This window comes from Pavona decussata, unplaced genomic scaffold (genome assembly GCF_977016875.1).
Source record: "Pavona decussata unplaced genomic scaffold, jaPavDecu1.1 SCAFFOLD_46, whole genome shotgun sequence".
Classification (NCBI taxonomy): Eukaryota; Metazoa; Cnidaria; class Anthozoa; order Scleractinia; family Agariciidae; genus Pavona; species Pavona decussata.
Window position 1 is genome coordinate 1,300,570 of NW_028145468.1, and position 20,778 is coordinate 1,321,347.

At 41.3% G+C, this 20,778-nt stretch overlaps 1 protein-coding gene across 2 annotated transcripts; it reads left to right on the top strand.

The window, feature by feature from the left end:
- Positions 1-1,151: 1,151 nt before the first annotated feature.
- LOC146482385 (sushi, von Willebrand factor type A, EGF and pentraxin domain-containing protein 1-like) lies at positions 1,152-19,512 on the top strand. Of its 2 annotated transcripts, XM_085107216.1 has the most exons (8): positions 1,152-1,587; positions 6,518-6,706; positions 11,689-11,889; positions 12,607-12,822; positions 13,758-13,955; positions 15,581-15,898; positions 16,396-16,485; positions 17,743-19,512. In XM_085107216.1, exons 1-8 carry the CDS (start codon positions 1,491-1,493, stop codon positions 18,051-18,053), a joined length of 1,620 nt encoding a protein of 539 aa, XP_084963342.1. In that variant the 5' UTR covers positions 1,152-1,490; the 3' UTR covers positions 18,054-19,512. The 2 variants fall into 2 exon arrangements, with proteins under 2 accessions (XP_084963342.1, XP_084963343.1); XM_085107217.1 differs by lacking the exon at positions 16,396-16,485.
- The last annotated feature ends 1,266 nt before the right edge of the window (positions 19,513-20,778 follow it).

The window sequence follows — 20,778 nt, forward strand, 5'->3', positions numbered from 1 at the left end:
GTTACTTAATTTCTCAATCGCTAATTTAAAGAAATATTACTAGTGATTCTAAGACGAAAGGTTGAACCAAAATATAGTACAACCGGCGATTTTTAGTGCGTTACATCAGCGAAATTTGAAAACGTCTGCCAGACGTTTTCAAATTTGAACCCCTCTCTATCTTGGTCATCTGCTGGCGAAAATATCCGTGGATAGTTTCTTTGCATTCTGATAGCCTTTTAATGGAATTTTGTCATTATATCTTGGCTGCTATCAACTGAATAGCGTCTTTCCGATTTTCAATGTGTTACTAAAAATAGCGTGACACTGTCCCTTTAAGGACAATCATTCCAAACGTAAAAAGTTAAATATTTAAAATCTGCTTCGGAAACACTAATTCAGTTATCTATATAAAGAAAATTCGCCGCCATATCGCCGAATTACGAAATTTTCATTTTTTGGTCACGTGATGTGTCACGTGATCAAAATTATACGTAAAAGCAAAAGAAAACATCAAGTTTAATATCCAGGGAAAATTTCATCCTGTTTTAGGCAGACAAACCGAAGATATAGGGGATCATTCATAATTTCTGAACACCCTTCAAACCCAGGCCTTTAAAAACTGCTTGAGGACTCGATTTTTGCTCAATTCGTGAGTCTTCCACTAAGAATGTATGGAATGCAAAGAACGCTATTTTCTCACGCGCATCACGCGTAGTTTGGACCTTGGATCACGTGAAGCTCACGCATAGCAGCATCGCCGACCATCTGGATTAGACGTTTCCGTTCATGTCGTGTCCTCATGGGCTAAAATTTCAATCACGCAAAACAAATCCTTTCTCCCTATCGGCCGCCAAATCTTTCATTAACCAAATAGCCAAAAATGCATCGTCCTCGCCCGCACTTCCTAACCTTTGGTTATTACTAGTAACTATGACCTTAGTGTGCTTAACCATAGACAAGAAAACCGACTGGTCTTCAATTTAGATTTGCCGAGCGTGTATATGTGAGACCAAAATCTGAAATTTGTACCCCTAAGCGAGACGACGAGCATCCCCGCCCCTTTCATGTGAGATCCCCCCCCCCTCCCCCGCCAGGGTGAGATACTAACAAACAAACAGTTGATGTAACGGTAGTCGGTCTCAAAACTCATCCCCACCCTACCCTAGAGACTGAGAATGAGGAGTTTCGCTTTGATAGCGGAAATATCGGAGGCGGTTGTCTGATGATCGAAAAAAGCCTAATTTCGTGAGATATTCGAAGTTCTACGAACATTTTGTCAAGGTAGATCGAAAGAAGAAGTGTATTTGCTTCGTTTGGGATAATTTTACTATAGCAGACAGAGTTTATTTTGTGGGAAAGCAGCGAATTCCATTTTACGTGATCCGCCTGGGTAACGCAGACCGAAGAGTTTTCAGATCGCCAAAGCTTTCCTTTCGACATTCTTAGCCGTTGTTGCAGTCCTTTTTTATCCAGCAAAGAAACGCTCGTCTTGCTGTAGACGTTTTCCGATGATGATGGGTCGTTTTGGAGCAGAAATTTGGTGGATATTAGCGACTTCAGTCACAATTCTAATGGCTAGCTATAGTACGATTCACCTCGTTTCTGGTAAGCTTATTCTGTTTGTAATCTTGTTTGTAAGAACATGATTTACAGTGTATGAGAAGTTTTCAACTTCAGAGACTGAAAGGAACTGTAGAACGCCGGTTCAAGTTCTCAAATGAAAACGGACCGCCAGCATCTAAGATCGGTATTTTAATTCACCCGCTTACGCAGAACATGACATGACAGCAACTCGACCGTTAACTCGCAACTCGCTTATAAATATATGACAATCATAATAGCTTTATCCTGATTAGACAGTAATGGTGCATAATTATGCTTGAACACTACATCCCTCCTTTTCTTAAATGAAACCTAATCAAGGCTACGTATCAGTGCTAAACAAAGAAAAAACAATAAAAGCCTTATAATTGGATTCGTTGCCAGCAAACAAAACAAAACAAGATCCAGCTTAGCAGTCACGATATAAGCGGAATAAACACTTTATAATGACAGAACATTGTCCTTGAACCGCAAACTAATTTCTTCACGACAAAACAAAGTCATTGAACCGCGAAGGTGTTTGAACTTGGCGAGTAGACTTACGAACAACATTCTGGCGGACTTCTGGCTCTGGCAGTTTACGGCCAGTGTCCTTGATCTCGTCCGTTGTCTCTTTCTGTTGGCCCTGGCTCCTGTCTATCTCCTTCACGATCAGCTGAACAACCGCCATCACTTTGTATTTCTTGACAAACACTGTGTTTCGCTTGAACTTTACTCCCACGTCATTCCTGACAGTAACTTCACTTCCCGTCTTCTAAACGACCATTGATGGACTTTAATGGACCCTTAATGGACGACAAAACAAAGTCATTGAACCGCGAAGGTCTTTGAACTTGGCGAGTAGACCTACAAACAACATTCTGGCGGACTTCTGGCTCTGGCAGTTTACGGCCAGTGTCCTTCATCTCGTCCGTTGTCTCTTTTTGCTGGCCCTGGCTCTTGTCTATCTCCTTCACGATCAGCTGAACAACCGCCATCACTTTGTATTTCTTGACAAACGCTGTGTTGCGCTTGAACTCTACTCCCACGTCATTCCTGACAGTAACTTCACTTCCCGTCTTCTGAACGACCTTTAATGGACTTGGATGAAAATTGCTTGACAACTTGTTCGATTTTTCTGCCTTTAGAAGCACTGCATCGCTGACTCTGACTGACTTAGAGACAGCGCCTCTCTTGTCGTCCGCATATGTCTTCCCTTTTAACTTGCTCGACCAGTCTTTGTCGCGTGTTTCTTCCCGTGAAAAACGTCCACCGTCTCTCTTCTCAGTTCCGGCAGTTTGGACCACATCTCTCTTCTACGCTGTCAACCATGTAACCAATTCAGTGCGCAGGTTGTTCTTCTCCAAATTATGTGCGATCTGCAGACACTTAAGCAAAGAACGATTCTGACGCTCGACCTCGCCATTAGCCTGCGGTCATAATGGAGCAGTCCTTCGATTTTCAACACCATGACTACATAGAAACGTCTCGAACTCCTCGGACACAAATTGTGGACCATTATCTGTCCTCTGGGAAAACGGAACACCAATTCTCGCAAATATCGGGGGGTTGGCTTCAATAATCTTGGCGCTTGTGGTAGACTTCAAGATAGCGACTTCTGGAAGACTTTCGGACGTCATTGCTTTCTCAATACTTTCTCCCGAGGGCAGGGGACCTAGCAGGTCTGCACTGCAATCTTGCCACGGGGCGGTAGGAGGCAACACACGAGACATCGGCTTAGGTGGGTCGTAACCTGAAGTAACCTGACAGCCATGGCACACCTTGCACACCTTTTCTACGTCCTTGTCCATTCCCAGCAACCAAACTTCATTGCGAAGTCGATATTTCGTCTTAGCCATCCCCTGATGCCCTTCGTGCACCAATCTCACGACCTTGTCCAGTAGGATCCTGGCAACTACAATCCTAGTACCACGGAGCAAAATGTCACCATAAATACATAATTCGTCCTTGATAGGAAGGTACGAGGAGAGTGTACAATGTTCCCAGTCACCAGTACGTACCCAGCTCTTCACTTGACATAATTCCTCATCATTGTAAGACGCCTCCTCAATTTCTCTAAATGACAAAGCAACAGGCACGCTGTTCTCTACGATGGTTTTGACGAAGTCATACTTTTCGCCGCCGTCACATGACTCCACAGAGTTTAACCTGGATAAGGCATCAGCAATGTTCGTCTTCCCTGGCCGGTACACCACTGTAAAGTTAAATCCTTGTAAGCGCAACACCCATCTCTCAATTGGCGCGCAAGGCTTTGACGTGCGCGAATATATGCGCTCTAAGGGTTTGTATTCTGTTTCCAGTTCAAACGTTTGAACAGTAACGTACATGCTGAATTGTTCGCACGCCCAGACCAATGCAAGTGCTTCCTTTTCAGTGTGCCAGACAAGCTTCTGGACGCATAGGAAATCTCTCCATACCCCTCCCTGCTGTTGGGTCAGACCTGCCCCTCACCCCATTGGGGACGCATCAGCGACAATTCGTGTCCTGCAGCCCACCTGATAATAAGCCACTGTCTCGGCTTCTGTAATCAGCCTCTTCAACTCTTGAAATGATCTCTGCTGTTCCGCACCCCACTTGAACACAACGCCCTTCCTTTTCAACTCCTGAATGGGCTTGGCTATGGATTCTAGGTCTGGCATGAACTTCGCTGAATACTGGACCAAACCCATGAAAGATCGAACTTCACTTGCGGCCTTGGGAGGTCTTGCGTCTCGAATAGCAACCACTTTCTCTTCACTTGAATTAATTCCGTTACTAGTCAATTAATGACCGAAGAACGTCAGCTTTGTCGGTCTAAACTGGCACTTGTCTCCATTCACGGTCAGTCCCACTTCACTCAGCCTGTCAAGCACTGCAAACAAACGTACATCATGCTCCTCTATGTCCTTGCCATGAACAATGAGATCGTCAGCAATGTTCGCAACCCCCGCACAACCCTTCAAAACATCTCGGATAATTTGTTGGTATTTCTCCGGTGCTGATGTCACACCAAACATTAACCGCTTGTATTGGTAAAGCTCCCGATGAGTGACAAACGTTGTGACGTGTCGACTCACGTCACTGAGCAGAATCTGATGAAAGCCCCACTTGAGATCAATTTTGCTGAAGACGGTACTTCCGCGCTTAAATCATGTAGAAACTCCTCCACCGTTGGAATCGGATGCCGTTATCGAACAATTGCCTCATTTGCACGGCGCATGTCCATGCAGACCCTGACGTCTCCGTCTCCCTTAGGCACTACTACCAAAGGTAAAACCCATCCCGACGTCCCCTCTGGTACTTCTTCTATTATGTCCAGCTCCAGTAGTTCGTCAAGCTTCTCATCGACCTTTTCCCGCAACCCAAACGGAATTCTACGCACATGCTGTGCTACAGGCTTCACAGCGTCGTCAAGGTGCAGTTTCAGCTCATACCCCTTTCAGAGACCAACGCCCGAAAACAAACTGCTGTATCTCTCACGGATATCACACTCCACTCACCCTCTCAAATTATTTGCTTGGAAAGGACCGATGTGTAAGACACCAAGCTTCTCTGCGGTTCCACGACCTAGCAGCGTTCGCCCGTTGCCGGTGACAACCACGAAGTCAGCCGTACAATCATTACTGCTCCCCGAGAGCATAACATCTGCAGTGAAAGTGCCCAGAGTTGGTAATGGTTCTGTGCCACCATGAGCGAAAAGTGCCTTAGCTGACTTACGAGACTCGCACCTGATTCCTGTCTGTTTCAACAAGTCCCAAGTCTGCTGGCTCATCACATTTCAAGTAGCTCCTGAATCGATAAGGACATCTGCTAAATCCACTCCTCCGATCATCAGAGTTAGTAAACCACTATCTTGTTTCACTTGGTCAATGCACTGTTCTACCAAGAATGCATACTCAGGACTCTGCTGAACTGGTCCGGTAAATTGCTCACTATGATCTCCGCCAATCACTTGGTTTGCTTCTCTTGTTCTACCAGGTCTAAAACTTCCTCCACCAGTAGTACTTCTACCTCTACGAGTTTGACCTCTGTCTCCACTAGCCGCACCTCTGTTCCGACCAGTAACACCTCGGCCTCCACTTGTAGAACCTCTAAACTCACCCCTAGTATGACTTTGAAGCTGTGGACATCTAACCATGAAATGCCCAATACCACCACACCTTCGACAAGCCTGATCGCGCGCGGGACACTTCTTGTCTCCACGAAAATGACCATCTTGACCACAACCAAAACATATCTTGACTCTAGCAGAATGTTTATTGATACTCGTCTTTCCACCGACTGTATTCACTTGATCGGCGCTTGCGTTTGTCCCCATCACCTTCATCTGGCGATCGACCGCCTCTTGTTACCTAGCAATCCTTAACAAATCGTCTAAACTCACCGCTCCCTCCTTTTCCAAAAACTTGTGACGGATAACACTCGAATGACACTTGGCGATGACTTGATCGCGAATAAAGTAGTCCTCGTTATCCTCGAAATCACAGCTAGCTGCGCGTTGGCGAAGTCTGCAAACGAACTGATCAACGGTTTCGCCCATTTCCTGTGCAATCTGCCTGAACAAATGTCTCTCAAAAGGAACGTTTGCCTTTGGGATAAAGTAATCATCTAGTACTTTCATCTTGGCCTCGAAAGTAGTAATCTCGTCCTCGCTGACCAGTTTGAAATATATTTCTTGGACGTCGCTATGTATATTTCTTGAATCGCTCGGCTCCGTTCTGCTACTTGATCCCGCTACGCCCGATTCACCACGCGGCATCTTTTAACTGCTCCCGTTAAATTTTCGACCCGTCGATTCTCGAATCCTTGAATCCTTCAGGGAATCAATCATAATAGCTTTATCCTGATTGGACAATAATAGTGCATAATTATGCTTGAACACTACAGGAACTGTTCTCTATTGTTGTACATGCATTATAACTGAAAGTTAGTGTTACTTTCATTTTATGCTTAGGGTGTCCAATGCCGCCTCCAACGTTTGCTCACGCCAACATAACAACATATCCAGTGCAGAACAGTAAGGGAAGCTATGTTGATTATTCGTGCAATGATGGATACTTGGCTGATCAGCCAACCCGCATACTGTGTGACAAGGACCCATCATCGCATGGTTACAAGTGGAGTGGCAACTTCACTTGCAAGAGTAAGTAGACAATAGGTGTAAAATAATACCAACTTTTCTAAACTCTAGTTCAAGGTAAAAACAATGATACATTCAGGGATTGTAACTAAAAGCCAGTTACAGCCTGTACCCACTTTCATCTGTTAAAAGAGCAGAACTTTTGACTCCAGGGCCCGGTTGTTCGAAAGCCGATTAACGCTAATCCAAGAAACATGCTCATTAAATATTATTTGGAAGGCTCATTTTAATCTAATGGTAAAGAAACGTCTAAGGCAAAACTAAGGGACAAAAATCGTTTGGAACAATCCTTACAGATTAGTAAATATACTCGAATCAAAGTTCATGCTAACCCAAAGTTCAACTCGGCCCAGGTGTACTGTAGTTAAAATTTCATTTCAATTAGACAGGAATACTGTATTTGGGACTCAGTAACTTTCAAGAATCCAGCGACAGAAGCGAAAATTTGAATTCCTTTTTATTTATCCCAAAAGACCCTTTTGATGAACTATTTTCAAAAATAATATTCAAAAGTTCCAGCGAATTTTTATTTTGGTAAAAATTGGAAAAATTCGAAATCGGCCTAAACGTGCCCGATGGCCCGATGGAAAGTATGCAAATTAGTACATTTTCAAAACTCTCGTTCAAGACAATGAAATGTTTTCTCGAGTTGATGTTTTCACAATAGTTTTTACATCCCTTGTGCTTGCTTCCAAACTATTTTGAGGGCCTTCCAGGGGTTTTAGGGAACAAGGGAACATAGCCATTTACTTTTAGGGAACAAGGGATATTTTCAAATAACTTTTAGGGAACAAGGGAACTGTTCAGGTATATTCGGGAACAAGGGAACATTTTCTTCCGACCATTTTCTAACTTTTGGAGAAATTTCCTGTTACTGTTTATGAAGAAATTTCCGTCATTTCTCACATGCGGCCGACGACTGAATTCTCTATCGGGCCTGGCGACTAATCTTCACAATGAACTGGTGACGAGTTTGGAACGCGTGGCAACCTTGGAGAATTTCGTCGGGTCGACCGCCATTTTTATGGTAAATGTGCCCGTTAATATTCCATGTCAGCTCAGGCACGTAGGGCCAGCTGTGGTGTCGCAGTTTGAAACGTGTGGTAGAGAGATTCACCCTGAATTTATTCATAATTTTCTCCCTCGCTATGACGTTTACATATTTCCTTCGTGGTTTTCGTTGTTTGGTGTTTTTTTGTTTTGTTTTGTTTTTTTTTGTACTCTCTACCGGGTCTGCTCACTGTCCCCCTGATGAGATTGACAGACCTTCTGAGCAGACGGAGCTTTATTTTGCTTTTGTCAATCTATGCTGTTTCTTAATTATCTTTTTGGTGAGCTCACTAAAATACGTGCGTAAGATTTTTAATAATTACTTAGCATTAAGTAATCAGAACGAAAGCTACATCGCTCCTCACTCGTTCCGAAAAGATAAGCACTTTTAAGTTTGCATTAGAATATGAGAAAATCGATCCATGTAAACACTTATGACTGTAAACAAAAGAACTGTCCACGCGGTCGTTCAACTGTTCATGTCGTTTCGCGGGTTTGTTCACTCGGTTTTTCGTTCGTTCGTTTTTGCCGGCGAGCGCTCGGTAGACCGTTTGTTCGTTAACTCGGTCATTCGGCCATCCGTTCGCCCGCTTGGCCTTCCATTTGCTCGTTCGTTTGCATTTCTGGTTTGTTCAGTTGTTCTTCCGTTTGCCCAGGTCTTCTTGCTATCCATGGGCATAAACATGTTATAAAGAATAAAATTTAACCATTTAAAAGTTGCATCAAAACATTACGAAGAAGCCCTCAATTCGGAAAAACAACCGTGAAATTGGCATTTGGTGCTGTTCTTTCGGTCGTGCGGTCATATCCAATATCTATATGGACAGAGAACTGAAAAATTTAATGATATACACACTAATAGCCCATTTTCAAACTAATTAAAACCGTGCAATTGGCTTATTATGCTGATCTTTCGGTTATGGGGCTGGGTTGGCTTTCGGTTGTGTAGTTTGTTCATTTTGGCTGGTATCCATGGGGTATTTGTCTGATTATTCGGTTAGTCTCTCATTGGCCTTAGTGGTTTCAGCCTTATGTTCACTCCTCTTTCCGTCTGTCTCACTCTGTCCCTTCCCATATTTCCGCATTGTTCGGTTATCTTACTAGTTCTACTAGTGACACGGTTTTCTACAAATTAATTAGCTTTCTACATGGGCTTAATCTTAAAAATTTAAAATTTAAAAGCTATATTTAAACATTAGAAGGTTTCCCATATATTAAAGCTGCAATGCTATAGCGAGAGACTTCATCTTGCTCCACCGATCTGACACACAAAGAACTTGACGAGAGTGAATTTCAGGGAACATCTTAACTTATTTTTGGGGAACAGGGGAGAAACTCCAATTTTTTCAAGGGAACAAGGGAACATGTACCCCCTGGGAGGTCCTCTATATTTTATCTCGACCTGAACATTCTTTCATTGAAGTTTCCCACGTAAAGAATACAATGTTTGCTATTCTTTAGATAGAGCGATTTTTGTCAGTGACTTCAGATGACCATGCATATCATCGGGGGTATACGAATATGCTGCTAATAAAAGAACGTCTTTGAACGTGCAATATTTCTTATTTATCATGTTAAAATATTTAGTTTGCTCCGTGAAAAGTGAGCGCGCTAGGTCGAGATGTGTGGAATGCAGTTTGGCACAATCCGCTATTTCAGTACTTCATGTTCCTCCTGTTACTTTGCACGCGTCGGTACAGTTCACGGAAGCTTTTAGATAAAAGCCAAGGTCTCTGGTTTCATCTCATGCTTTTGTACACGTAAATAACTAGCTTTAAACTTGGGTGCTGCCCATATTAGCAGTGTATTCGTATACTTCCGATGATATGGTCATCTGAGAATATGGCAAAAATCACTCTATATAAGGAATAGCATGCAAACATTGTATTCTTCACGTGGGCAACTTCAAAATGAAAGAATGCTCAGGTCGAGATAAAATATAGTTTGGAAGCAAGCACAAGGGATGTAAAAACATCAACTCAAGAAAACGTCTCCTTGTCTTGAACGAGAGTTTTGAAAATGTGAAAATGTGATACTTTCAATCGGGCCATCGGGCACGTTTAGGCCGATTTCGAACTTTCCCAATTTTTACAAAAATAAAAATTCGCTGGAACTTTTGAATATTATTTTTTTAAAAATAGCTCACCAAAAGGGTCTTTTGAGGCAAAAAAGAAAAAAAATTAATGCTCTTGCAGATTTTTTTCTAATTTTGCCTACAAGTTGTCTAGATTGAATAGTTTAAATGCCTGAAGTTTCGTCATAAAGTGTATAATTAGATTTCGAGAAAATCAACAATGTTTAAAATGAGAGGCGTTGCACTTCCGTTGCTATGGTAACTGTTGTTGCTTGGAAACCGATGAAAAAAATTAACTTTGATCATATGCATATGTTGAAATGATGATGTAGTATGAAGGAGATCGAAGTTTATCTTGTACGCGAGATTGTAATTTCAAAACTTCCACCCTAAGTCCAGAAAAACTGCCGCGAGCCTCCATAATACACAATAGTTTACCATACATCTAGATACAATGTACAATAATCGTTCTGGGTGGAACATTAACGTCTACACTGAATAATTTAAAATTATAGAATCAGCTTGAATTGCTGTAACTTACATGTATGATCGATATGGTATGGACGATAATGAGCCAGTATGATATCCCACAGAAGATCATCAACATAGTTAAAGCGATGTACGATGGCTTTAAATGTGCTGTTGTCGAGGAAGGCAACCTCAGAATGGTTCGAGCTAACGACTGGTGTCAAACAGGGATGTACAATGTCTGGCTTTCTTTTTCTGCTTATTATAGACTGGGTAATGAGGCATACTGTTAAGGAGGAGGGAACCGGACTGAGGTGGAAATTTACATCAAAACTTGAGGACCTTGACTTCGCGGACGATGTAGCTTTAATTTCCTCGACGCAAAGACACGTGCAGTTGAAAACAAACAGGCTGGTAGAGAATGCAGAAAGGGCAGGCCTTCGGGTAAATGTCGGGAAGTGCAAAGTCATGAGAGTAAATGCGAGGAATAACGAAGCCATCACAGTGAACGGTGTGGCGTTGGAAGATGTAGAGAAGTTTACTTACCTGGGCGCCACAGTATGTAAACAAGGGGGTGGCGAAGAGGGCATCAAGGCTAGGCTAGGGAAAGCGAGAGGAGCGTTTGTGAAGCTAAACCGAGTATGGAGCTCCAGCAGTGTGTCGAGGAGGACAAAGATCAGGCTATACAAAACATTGGTCAAACCAGTTCTCATGTATGGTTGCGAAACATGGAAAATGAACGAAAGTGATGCCAAGAAAATCGATGTGTTTCAGAACCGATGCCTGAGAAGGGTAATGAAGATTAAATGGCAAGATAAGATCAGTAATAGAGAGCTACTGGAAAGGGCTAAAGTGGAGAAGTTGAGTGAAGAGGTAAGAAGAAGGAGATGGAGATTCATTGGACACATCCTGAGACAGCAACCTGACAACGACTGTGTCACAGCCCTAACATGGACCCCAGAGGGAAGGAGAAAGAGAGGCCGGCCAAAAACAACTTGGCGGCGCACGGTAGAAAAAGAGAGGTCCAAAGCAGGGTGGCAGTCCTTAGGTGAGGTGCGCACTGCAGCGCAAGACAGGAATCGCTGGAAAGCCCATGTGGAGGCCTTATGCGCCACCTTGACACCAGGGGACAAGTAAAGTAACATGTATGATCGTCAGTGTGGGGAGTACTATAATCAGTGACAGAAACAGACATTATGGCACTACATGTACATGAAGAGCAATTAAGAAATAAAAATAATAATTATTATTGTAGGAAAGTACATGAACATTGTTCATGACTTATGTTAAAGTTCAGAGATGGTTGACCAGGGAACAAACTAGAATTTTAATTTTCTTCCCACTCTGTGAAAATATAGATAGTAAATAACTTAATGTTGGTTTTGTTCATCAGAAATAACCTGTGGACGCCCTCCATACCCAAGCACAGGCCATGGAAATTACACCTTCTACAAACGTGGTGACACTTTTTATGCCAATTACTACTGCGACTCTGGCTACGTGTTACTCAGGAGTGGATTATGGCTTACTGTTAGGTTAACACGGTCATGCGACAGCCAGAGGGGTCATTGGTCATTAACAACACCTACTTGTGGTAAGTGGCCTTCGTGTACAGTACATACATGTACAGTGTTACAGTGTATGTGTTAACTGTAGTCTTTGAGCAGTAGCCCTTCGATTCACTCTGACAAAGGGTAAGGCTTGGAAGCAGCACTCAAATCTCTTTATGGTGGCCAGAACATTAGCACTCAAATCTTTTCAAGGAGGCCAAATTGCTTTTTAAATTTTATATGTGATTATATCACTTTTGAGTTGCCAATTTGTGAATTGAAATTTTACTTTGATTTATTATTGTGTATAGTTAGGTTCTATTCATTGTTGTGAAATCCTTATCTTTTTTTATCTTGTACATGTACACTGTATCTTATCTGATGTACAGTGTAATTTGATAATTAGCAGGTCCACATCAGCTTTTATAAGTTGCCTTAATTATAACCTGCTACATGAAATAAAATTTATTTAATGTATATACACTGTATGTACCTTACCAAAAATTATTATAAAACCAAACATTCATTTCCACTCCCTCACTGATGTAAACACCACAGTTTCTTTAGAAACCAACCCCCTTGCCTTAACAGCTTTGGCTTATACCTCTTTCAAGATTCAAAATGTTAATTAACCCCGTGGAACGAGCTGCTAAGTTAGATATCATTGTTATAGTCTTGTTTTCAGTAAGTGTACATTAACATTTTGTCATAGACATGCTTTGTTCACTGACAGTAGTCTTGTGTTTTCCTTTTTCTTACAGTAAAGTATTGCAGTGCAACAGATGTCCAACTTGATCATGGTAGAATTAAATCAAGAAAGCCGCAGTACATGTACACGTATCAGGATGCTTATTTTTACCGGTTTGCACAAGGTGTGGAAGTGACATTTACCTGCGACAGCAGGTACAGGCTTGAAGGAAGTGCCAAACTACGATGTTTAGAGAATGGCCAATGGGATGGGAACCGCCCTCGTTGTGGTAAGTGGTAGTGAAGCTTTGCATGAATGTGGCTCATTTGTAGACATTCTGCCCTCTTCGTTCCTCCTCCCTCCCCCCTCCCCTTGCTATTGTTGTTTTTGCTCTTCTGGGGCTGTCAGAGAATGATGACTGGTCACTGCTCAGATAGCGAGTTCAGTGCCTAAAGAGCTTCATGTATGTTAGCAGCCTGTTTTATGGTCACCTTCTGAAAGAATTGAAGGTCACCCAAAAAGCAATCTTCAGCGTACCAAAAAGTGGCTCGCAATGCTCTATCGATCCTCCTAGAAAAATAAATACAGGCTGTACCATGTTACCTTCAGAACTGATACAAAATTAGAAGGATTTGTATGGAGTCATCAGAGCATAACAGTGCCAATGTCTCATCCCCAAATTTCAATAATAATTATTTTTATATTACTAGACGCTGATTTTTGTCAAGTATTCACTATTTTTTTCTTCATGCTCTTTCAGTCTCAGCAAATCCCATAATTAAATAAATAATTATTTAAGTTTTTGTGGTAACATCACTTTAATTATACTGACTCTGTTGCTCAATAATAATGAAATTAAAACCCATGTGCAAAATAAAGGAATAACAACAGCATTAAGAACACCATCATCTGACACTTTAAGGTGATTTGAAGAAGGGTTCTGTTATAAACACAAGGATAAGTTCAGACATACATGTAGACTGCACAGTCTCTTTCTTCTCCTGAGTTCTGTATAGTGCGCGATGGATTTAGCGAGTCCCAAAGCTTCAAAGTTTTTCCTCCCTCTCGCCAATCCCTCTTTATCCACTTTTGCATAATGTAACCATTACGTGCGTGATCTGAGAAAAAAAGTATGATTGTTCGCAGTCTAACAAACAGGTGTACTATCGTGATATTTTAATCCTTTTTACATTATTCCACTGTTGCTGTTTTTACCCTCTATAGTGCTGAGTAAGTGTGGTAGCCCTGGTGGTATACAGCATGGACGGATCTCTGCACTGAATGGTACTGTTCAGACTGATTTTCCCATTTGGACAACAGTGACTTTTGAGTGCTTCACTGGATACAGGCTGCATGGCCCCCAATCTCGGCAGTGTCTCCCCAGTGGAGAGTGGACTGGAGGTCATAACCCTACGTGCCAAAGTAGGGAAATGTTAAATATACTGTGAATGTAGAAAATGGAGAGGTTTTCACAGGGTTGGAAACTTAAATTTCTCAGCACTCGCCCTCTAGGCGAGTGACGTTCAGATTGTATTCGCCCGGATACGTTTTTACTTCACAAATACTCCCCCCCCCACCCCCCCCCCCCCAAAAAAAAAATATATATATATAGGAAACAACTTTGCTTTTGTTGTTGATAGTTTTTTTCTTGGTGTTTAGTTGATTGCAAGCACTTTTTTAGCTTAATATTAGGTTACAGGTAGTTTAGTTTTTCCAGAATCATTTCTTCGGCATCTCAGCATCTGATTCATAATCTGACACCGCCCTCGTCGTCATCTCCAACACAGTCATCGTTCTTTTAAGTGAAGACAACTTCCTCCTCGTCCTCCTCTTCTTCTGGGGAGCGCTAATTTCCAACCCTGTTTTCAATTGGGTGTTGAAGTAATATTTCTCAAACTCATTAATAATTCATCAAGAGAAAACAAAGAAAATCACTACCGTGACCGTGGTTTGGATATGTGATCCTAATAACTAGAAAATTTTGCCAACTTAAGCCTTGCATTTCTCCAAGAATTATTGATTATTTGAGAAGCCATATCAAACACTCAAAAGTGTGTTTCATCAGATATCCAAACACCTCGAAGTCGTTTAAAAAAACTCGTCTGCGCCTCGTCTTTTCAAATTACTTCTCAGTGTTTGGATATCTGATGAAACACATTTTCGAGTGTTTGATTTGGCTTCTCAAATAATCAATAATTCTTGCCGAGAAATTCAAGGCTAAAGTTGGTAAATTTTATAGTAATTAACAACACTTATCAAAACCATAGTCACAGTGGTGAGTTTCTTTCTCTTCTCTTGATGAATTATTAATACGTTTGAGAAAGTAATTTACCGATGTATTACAGTAACTACAGTTAGTAAAGGGTTAAGAAACCTTGGACTAATTTCTCAGCCAATGAGAAGGAAAACGAAAACCAATTGTGACTCTTTTTTCCGCGCACAATCCTATTATGGAACAGTCTACCTGTGTGCCACTAATGCAGAGTCAACTGCTGTCTTAAAAAAAATTCCATGTTTCCATGCGTCTGTTTAGTAATAGATCACAGATGACGGCTGTGCCTCGTGTGCCACTTCTTTGTTCTTACAACATTTTGACGTCATCTGTGATCTGTTACTGGACAGACGCACGGCAACATGAAATCTAATTGTTAAGCAGTGTGATGAGATGATGTCACAATTTTATTCACGTATATGTTTACATGTATTTATTTACCTAGTTTGCTATCTAATTAGGTAATTACACACTGTAGGTATAGATTTTTTTGTTTCCTTTCCTTTCCCGCCGTGACCGCTTTTAATATTCTCAATATCCTGTATAGTCTTCCGACTGCTAGGATTAATTTAGCTGATGGATGTGTGAATGAATGTACATGCATGTGTGGCACAGTCATGAAAATGGCCGATTGGAAAATGGCCAATTGATTCCCGCCAAAAGAACTTGGGCTCATTTCATTGTTGCTTACATGACCAACATTGCAGCCGAAATTAATTGGACACAGCCCTTACAGTAACTGACATGCCTTGCTATTTTGTTTTGTGTTTGGCAGAATCAGAGCTGACTTGCGGGCCTCCGCCCAGGATTGCCCATGGTTTTTATTCACGCGTACAGCAGAACTACCTTCTGAATGATCGAGTCAAATACTATTGTAACCGTGGGTATTACCTCTGGGGCGAGCAAACGTTGGTATGCACAGCCCTAGACAACATTGGTGGTTGGCTCCCTGGGAATTGCCCTTCTTATCGTTACTGTACAATCAGTCATCCTGAGTGTCTTCTAGCAGCTCAGTATGATGAGAAGTGCATTCAGAAAACTGGCCACCATGCAACGATCAACAACGAAGCTTTTTGCGATCCGTCTAGCCAAGGTACAGCAGATGACCGAGAACAAAGTATGTGTTTAGTGGGCTGTGGGGTGTGCACGGACACTGCGTCAGGCATCAGTCCTTAGCATGGGCACTGGTCTGAACAGGATTTTGTCAGTTCTTGCCCTTTTTCCCCATGCGCCCAGGCTGTGATACAATAGACAAAATGGTGGGCGTTAAATGGAGGAACGACAATCTCGTACCCAGAGTCTCCAGGTTTTTTGGCCAGCGGTTGGTTGCCGGGAGGGACTCTGGAGAACTGGAATTTTAATACTGCGGGATTTCTGCGGTAAAACAATGCAAGCCGTTACGGAGCAGCCAATCAAGAAATGTAAATAAGAGTCTCCGCTAACGACCACTGGCCAAAGAGCCTGAGGACTCTGGGTGCAAGATTGGAGGAGCGAGGAAATTGCTGGTTCAGGATACCAAGGAGTCTGTACTGTACAAGTAAGATGAAAGCATTAGAACTGCAACTTATTTCACTCTTTTTACTTCCACAGCTAAAAGTACCCCCGCTGTATTCACTAGGAGGTCCAATGGCAATGATGTGGACAAGATGACAATTGTCGTTGCGACCGCAGGTTCAACACGTAAGCCTACGATCTTTTAGCAGTGATAACCTCCAGCATCGCTAACTCACCCAAATCAATAGATACAGATATATAGTGACGAATAAGTAACCACCAGACAGAATTGCATATTGCAGTCAGAACGAAATACAGTCAACTCCCTTTATTGCGGACACCCACGGGACCGCGAGTTAGTGTCCTTAATAGCGAGAGTCCGTAATAGCGGGAATTTATTTCAGTCAAACGTCTGTAATATCTTTTTGACTGGGGTCTTGTTCCTGTCCGTATTATCGGGGTGTCCGTAATAGCGAGGTGTCCGCAAGGCGAGAGTTGACTGTACATTTGTTAAGTAGAATACCTTGTGCTTCATACGGATGCTTTAATCCCGGGCTTTAATCCTTACGTTTTCACCTTTGATTTGGAGACAGAAACCTATTTGTACATTGATTATTTCAATTCTAACCGTGAGTCAGATAAGTATCTGTGTTACCCTGGGTCATGGTGACGCTAAAACGATCGCAATTTCCAGTATGATCGTCGTGAAGGCCACATGCAAATGTTCTACGCTTTCAACCAAATATTTTGGTGATCACTGACATTGTATTAAAACGCAAACTTTTGCAAGCGTTTTCCGTCATCATTGTTCAATTCCGGATATTTACAGGTTTGGACAGAAATGAGTTAAAGTAGTCATTAAGAATTTCCGAAAAACTTCTCTTTATGAATGTTTAAGTCTTATTTTTAGTCATCTGTTTTGCATCCGGCATCTTGTATCAGTTGTATGTGACACGTCATTTGGTCATACACTCGATTGCAAAACGTTGACACCTTAAAAGCATAAACCGTGAACGATGAGACTCAATGGCTTTATGGGTATAAGTGTACTAAATATATTTGCATAATATTCTATTCTCGTGCGACGGTTGATAACCATAATTAATTGCACGTGGTGAATCAAGTTGGCCAATAAGGGCGAATTTTTAAACACTATCCACAAATCCCTTGGGTCTCATCGTTCATGGTTTATGCTTTTTAGGTGTCAACGTTTTTGCAATCGAGTGTATACAAAGTCTTATGCATTATGTCTTAGACAATAGCGACAAAAAAAAAAAAAAAAAAACGCGACCGCGAACTTAACTCGGCGCCTCATGGCCCGAGTAATAAAGTTAAGCGATTTTTCAAATATCTCGGTTTGGATTAGGACAGCCGCGTGAACTGTTCTCAAATAAGATGAAAGCATTAGCACTGCAACTTATTTCACTTTTTTTACTTCCTCAGCTAAAAGTATCCCCGCTGTATTGACTAGGAAGTCCAATGGCAATAATGTAGACAAGATGACAATTGCCGTTGCGACCGTAGGTTCAACACTTGGAGCTCTTGTCGTGTTGCTGACCGCTTTGGTTTGCTTTTGGCGCTTTCACCGCAGTCGCCGTTTCCGATACTCGGCGTTTAGAAGCCAAAGACACAGCAAAGACGATCGGATTGCGATCATCGCGGCAAACACTGGAGACGTTCATTTTATTAATCCTTCTTACGACGAGTCTATGGGCCAGGTGCAAAACTCGCCGCCAACACAAACAGTAAAATAAAACCCTAATTTATACTTGTAGTTCAGTACTTGCATCAGTTTTCGAAGCTTGAATTGCTTTCCTGTATTTCACGGTTCGATAGCGTAGCCTGGGGTCATTTCACGTTTTACTTAAGGTTCACTTTGAGGAAACAGACACAAAGTTCCTCTCACCTGAACAAATTTCACTTCAAGGTAAATAGAGAAGCTGATTGCACGTCCATTTTCTTCTCATCGCTAGACACAATATATACACCTGCAGACTAAGAAGCACTTTCCCTATTTTAGAAGTATACAAACAATTGGTTATGAACTCCATGGACATCGAAAAACAGATCTATAACCTCTTTCAAGAAGAAGTGGGCCCCTTTTAAATACTCCTCCTCAGAGGGAAAGTAATTTTTTTTGTCAAATCAAAATAGAAGCTGGGTATTTGAGTAGCCAGGACACCCAGTGGGATTCATTACTGATTTTTGCAATCAATATTGTAAGTAATCAAGTTGTATAGTAAGACTTGTAGTAAGACTGTGTTGTATTGTAAATACTGTTAGTATTGTATAACCAATTGTAAGTAGGATAGGTATTGTGTGTATTATTAAGAATGGTAAATACAGTCAGTATTGTAAATATAGTAAGTATTGTTAGTAGAAAAAAGTATTGTTAATATTGCAAATTAGATTTAAATTATTGAAAGTTCTGTAAGTGGTGTGTAGTATTGTAAACACTGTTTTCTGTAGCATTCAAAGATAATAATAATTAAAAAAAAATAGAAAAGATGACTACGACAAACAAGGAATTCATTTTATAAGTCATCTCTGAAAATAGATACATTACCGTTATTACATTGGCGGTGTGTGATACTGTAGTGGAAATGCGTGAGCTGCCTGAAATACCGCACCAGACGCAATGCCCGTCTTAAGACAACGTGCCGGGCACAGACTACCTACTGCCGTCGATACGACTAACAACGTGTAACAGGCCGACCTTAAAGGGTGGTTGTAATAATGAACTGAAGGGATTTTTTTATCATGATCAGGATCGGAAAAGTCATCGTATCATGATGCGGATGACACATTAATGAGGGTGGAACGAATTCTAAATAGACGTATGGAGTCGATAAAAGAGAGGGCAGATACTGCGAAAAACAAATTGTATGCATGGGGCTTAAGAGAGCTGTTCAAGGAATTTTGTTTCGAGGACGCCACGTTGAGAGACGTGAGTTAAATGTATAAATGGAACTCCCTAGACTGCTCCCTTAAACGTTCTGCAATCCATATCTGTTTTTAAATACCGTCTTAAATGTAAACTCAGCAAAGACCTCTATAATTCTTAATAACATAATTAATGCCTTACTATATCCAACACTAAATCTTTTCGATTCTATTTTTATTACATTGTACCATTGTATCATCTTTTAGATTAGTTCATTGTCTTTGAAAAGCCTCTTGGGGAAAGTCAATAAAGTATGTTATGTCATGTCATGTCATGTCATGTCATGTCATGTTATGTTATGTTTGTCTCAAGCTAGTGTGACACAAATATATATTGTTGTGGTTGCTAGTATTTTCTTTGGTATTAAATCGATTAGGCAAGCTATGAAGGTGTATTTCCATTTTATGTGTTTACGGACGTAACCGTTTAGCTTTCTTTACGTACGTAAATATGATATGAAGCTTAAGCTATATATGAGCCGCGTACGTAAACGTTAAAAGTAGAACAGCGCTCAACCTCTTACATTTACGCAAATCGTTCATTCGTCGCTTTTTATTTTGTTTATAAGTACGGAAAACGGTTTTTCGTTTACTAATTGTCCCGCCTCTTTGAGTCCACCCACGGTAGACTGATCGGGAACTCGACTTCTTTGAAGCGTCATAGTTACCCATATGGAAAATATGTGAAAATAATGCCATTTCGAATTACCTGTACAGGCCTTGCATTTTCAAAAGTCAAATCTTGTTGTGTCGAGTTGCTTGGCAATTGCAAATTGAGATCTAAAGAAGATTTTGTTTAATTTTTAACATCCTTTGATTTATGTGTCAGTGTATCGCTACTGTGGCAGGTGCGCTTATTCAGTAAGACTGAGATAACGAGAGATAACTATGACCTTAGTGTGCTTAACCATAGACAAGAAAACAGACAGGACCCAGTTGTTCAAAGCCCGATTAAGCTAATCCTGGGTTGACGTGAACTTTGATTCGAGTATATTTACTAATCCATAAGGATTCGTCCTAAAGATTTTTGTCCCTAAGTATTACCTTAGACTTTTCTTTACCATTAGCTTAAAATGAGCCTTTTAAAGTCATTTTTAATGAGCGAGACGAAAACCTCGGTTAGCTTTTAATCGTGGATTAGCGTTAATCGGCTTTCGAACAACCCGGCCCACTGGTCTTCAATTTAGAACTGCCAAGCGTGTATTTGTCGTGTATGGGCGCATTTAGTCGCTTCAGTGACATTTACTGCTAGCAACCCTTGATCAAAATAACCTCATAGTTCTATGTCTAAAATTAAGAATTTTTGCAGGGAAATGAAAGCTGATTTCTTATTTGTTTTGTTTGGCTTGTTTTTTTCCTTGTTTGTTTGGGTTTTTTTTTCTTCTTTTGTAACGGGAATCAGTTTTTACTACAACGCATGACATTAAAATGATATAATGACCTTGCTTGTTGACAAGCGTACAAAGCGACGCCCAAGGTCAGTGCTGAAAACTATCGATATCAGCTATTCCTAGAAACCAATCTCGTCCTCTGATT

What these genes read in the sequence shown, in the direction of transcription:
- LOC146482385 (XM_085107216.1), top strand. Translation starts at nt 1,491, where the DNA reads ATGATGATGGGTCGTTTTGGAGCAGAAATTTGGTGGATATTAGCGACT. An exon ending in TGGCAACTTCACTTGCAAGA is followed by an intron (nt 6,707 to 11,688) that starts GTAAGTAGACAA and finishes TTTGTTCATCAG; the next exon opens with AAATAACCTGTGGACGCCCT. An exon ending in TCATAACCCTACGTGCCAAA is followed by an intron (nt 13,956 to 15,580) that starts GTAGGGAAATGT and finishes TGTGTTTGGCAG; the next exon opens with AATCAGAGCTGACTTGCGGG.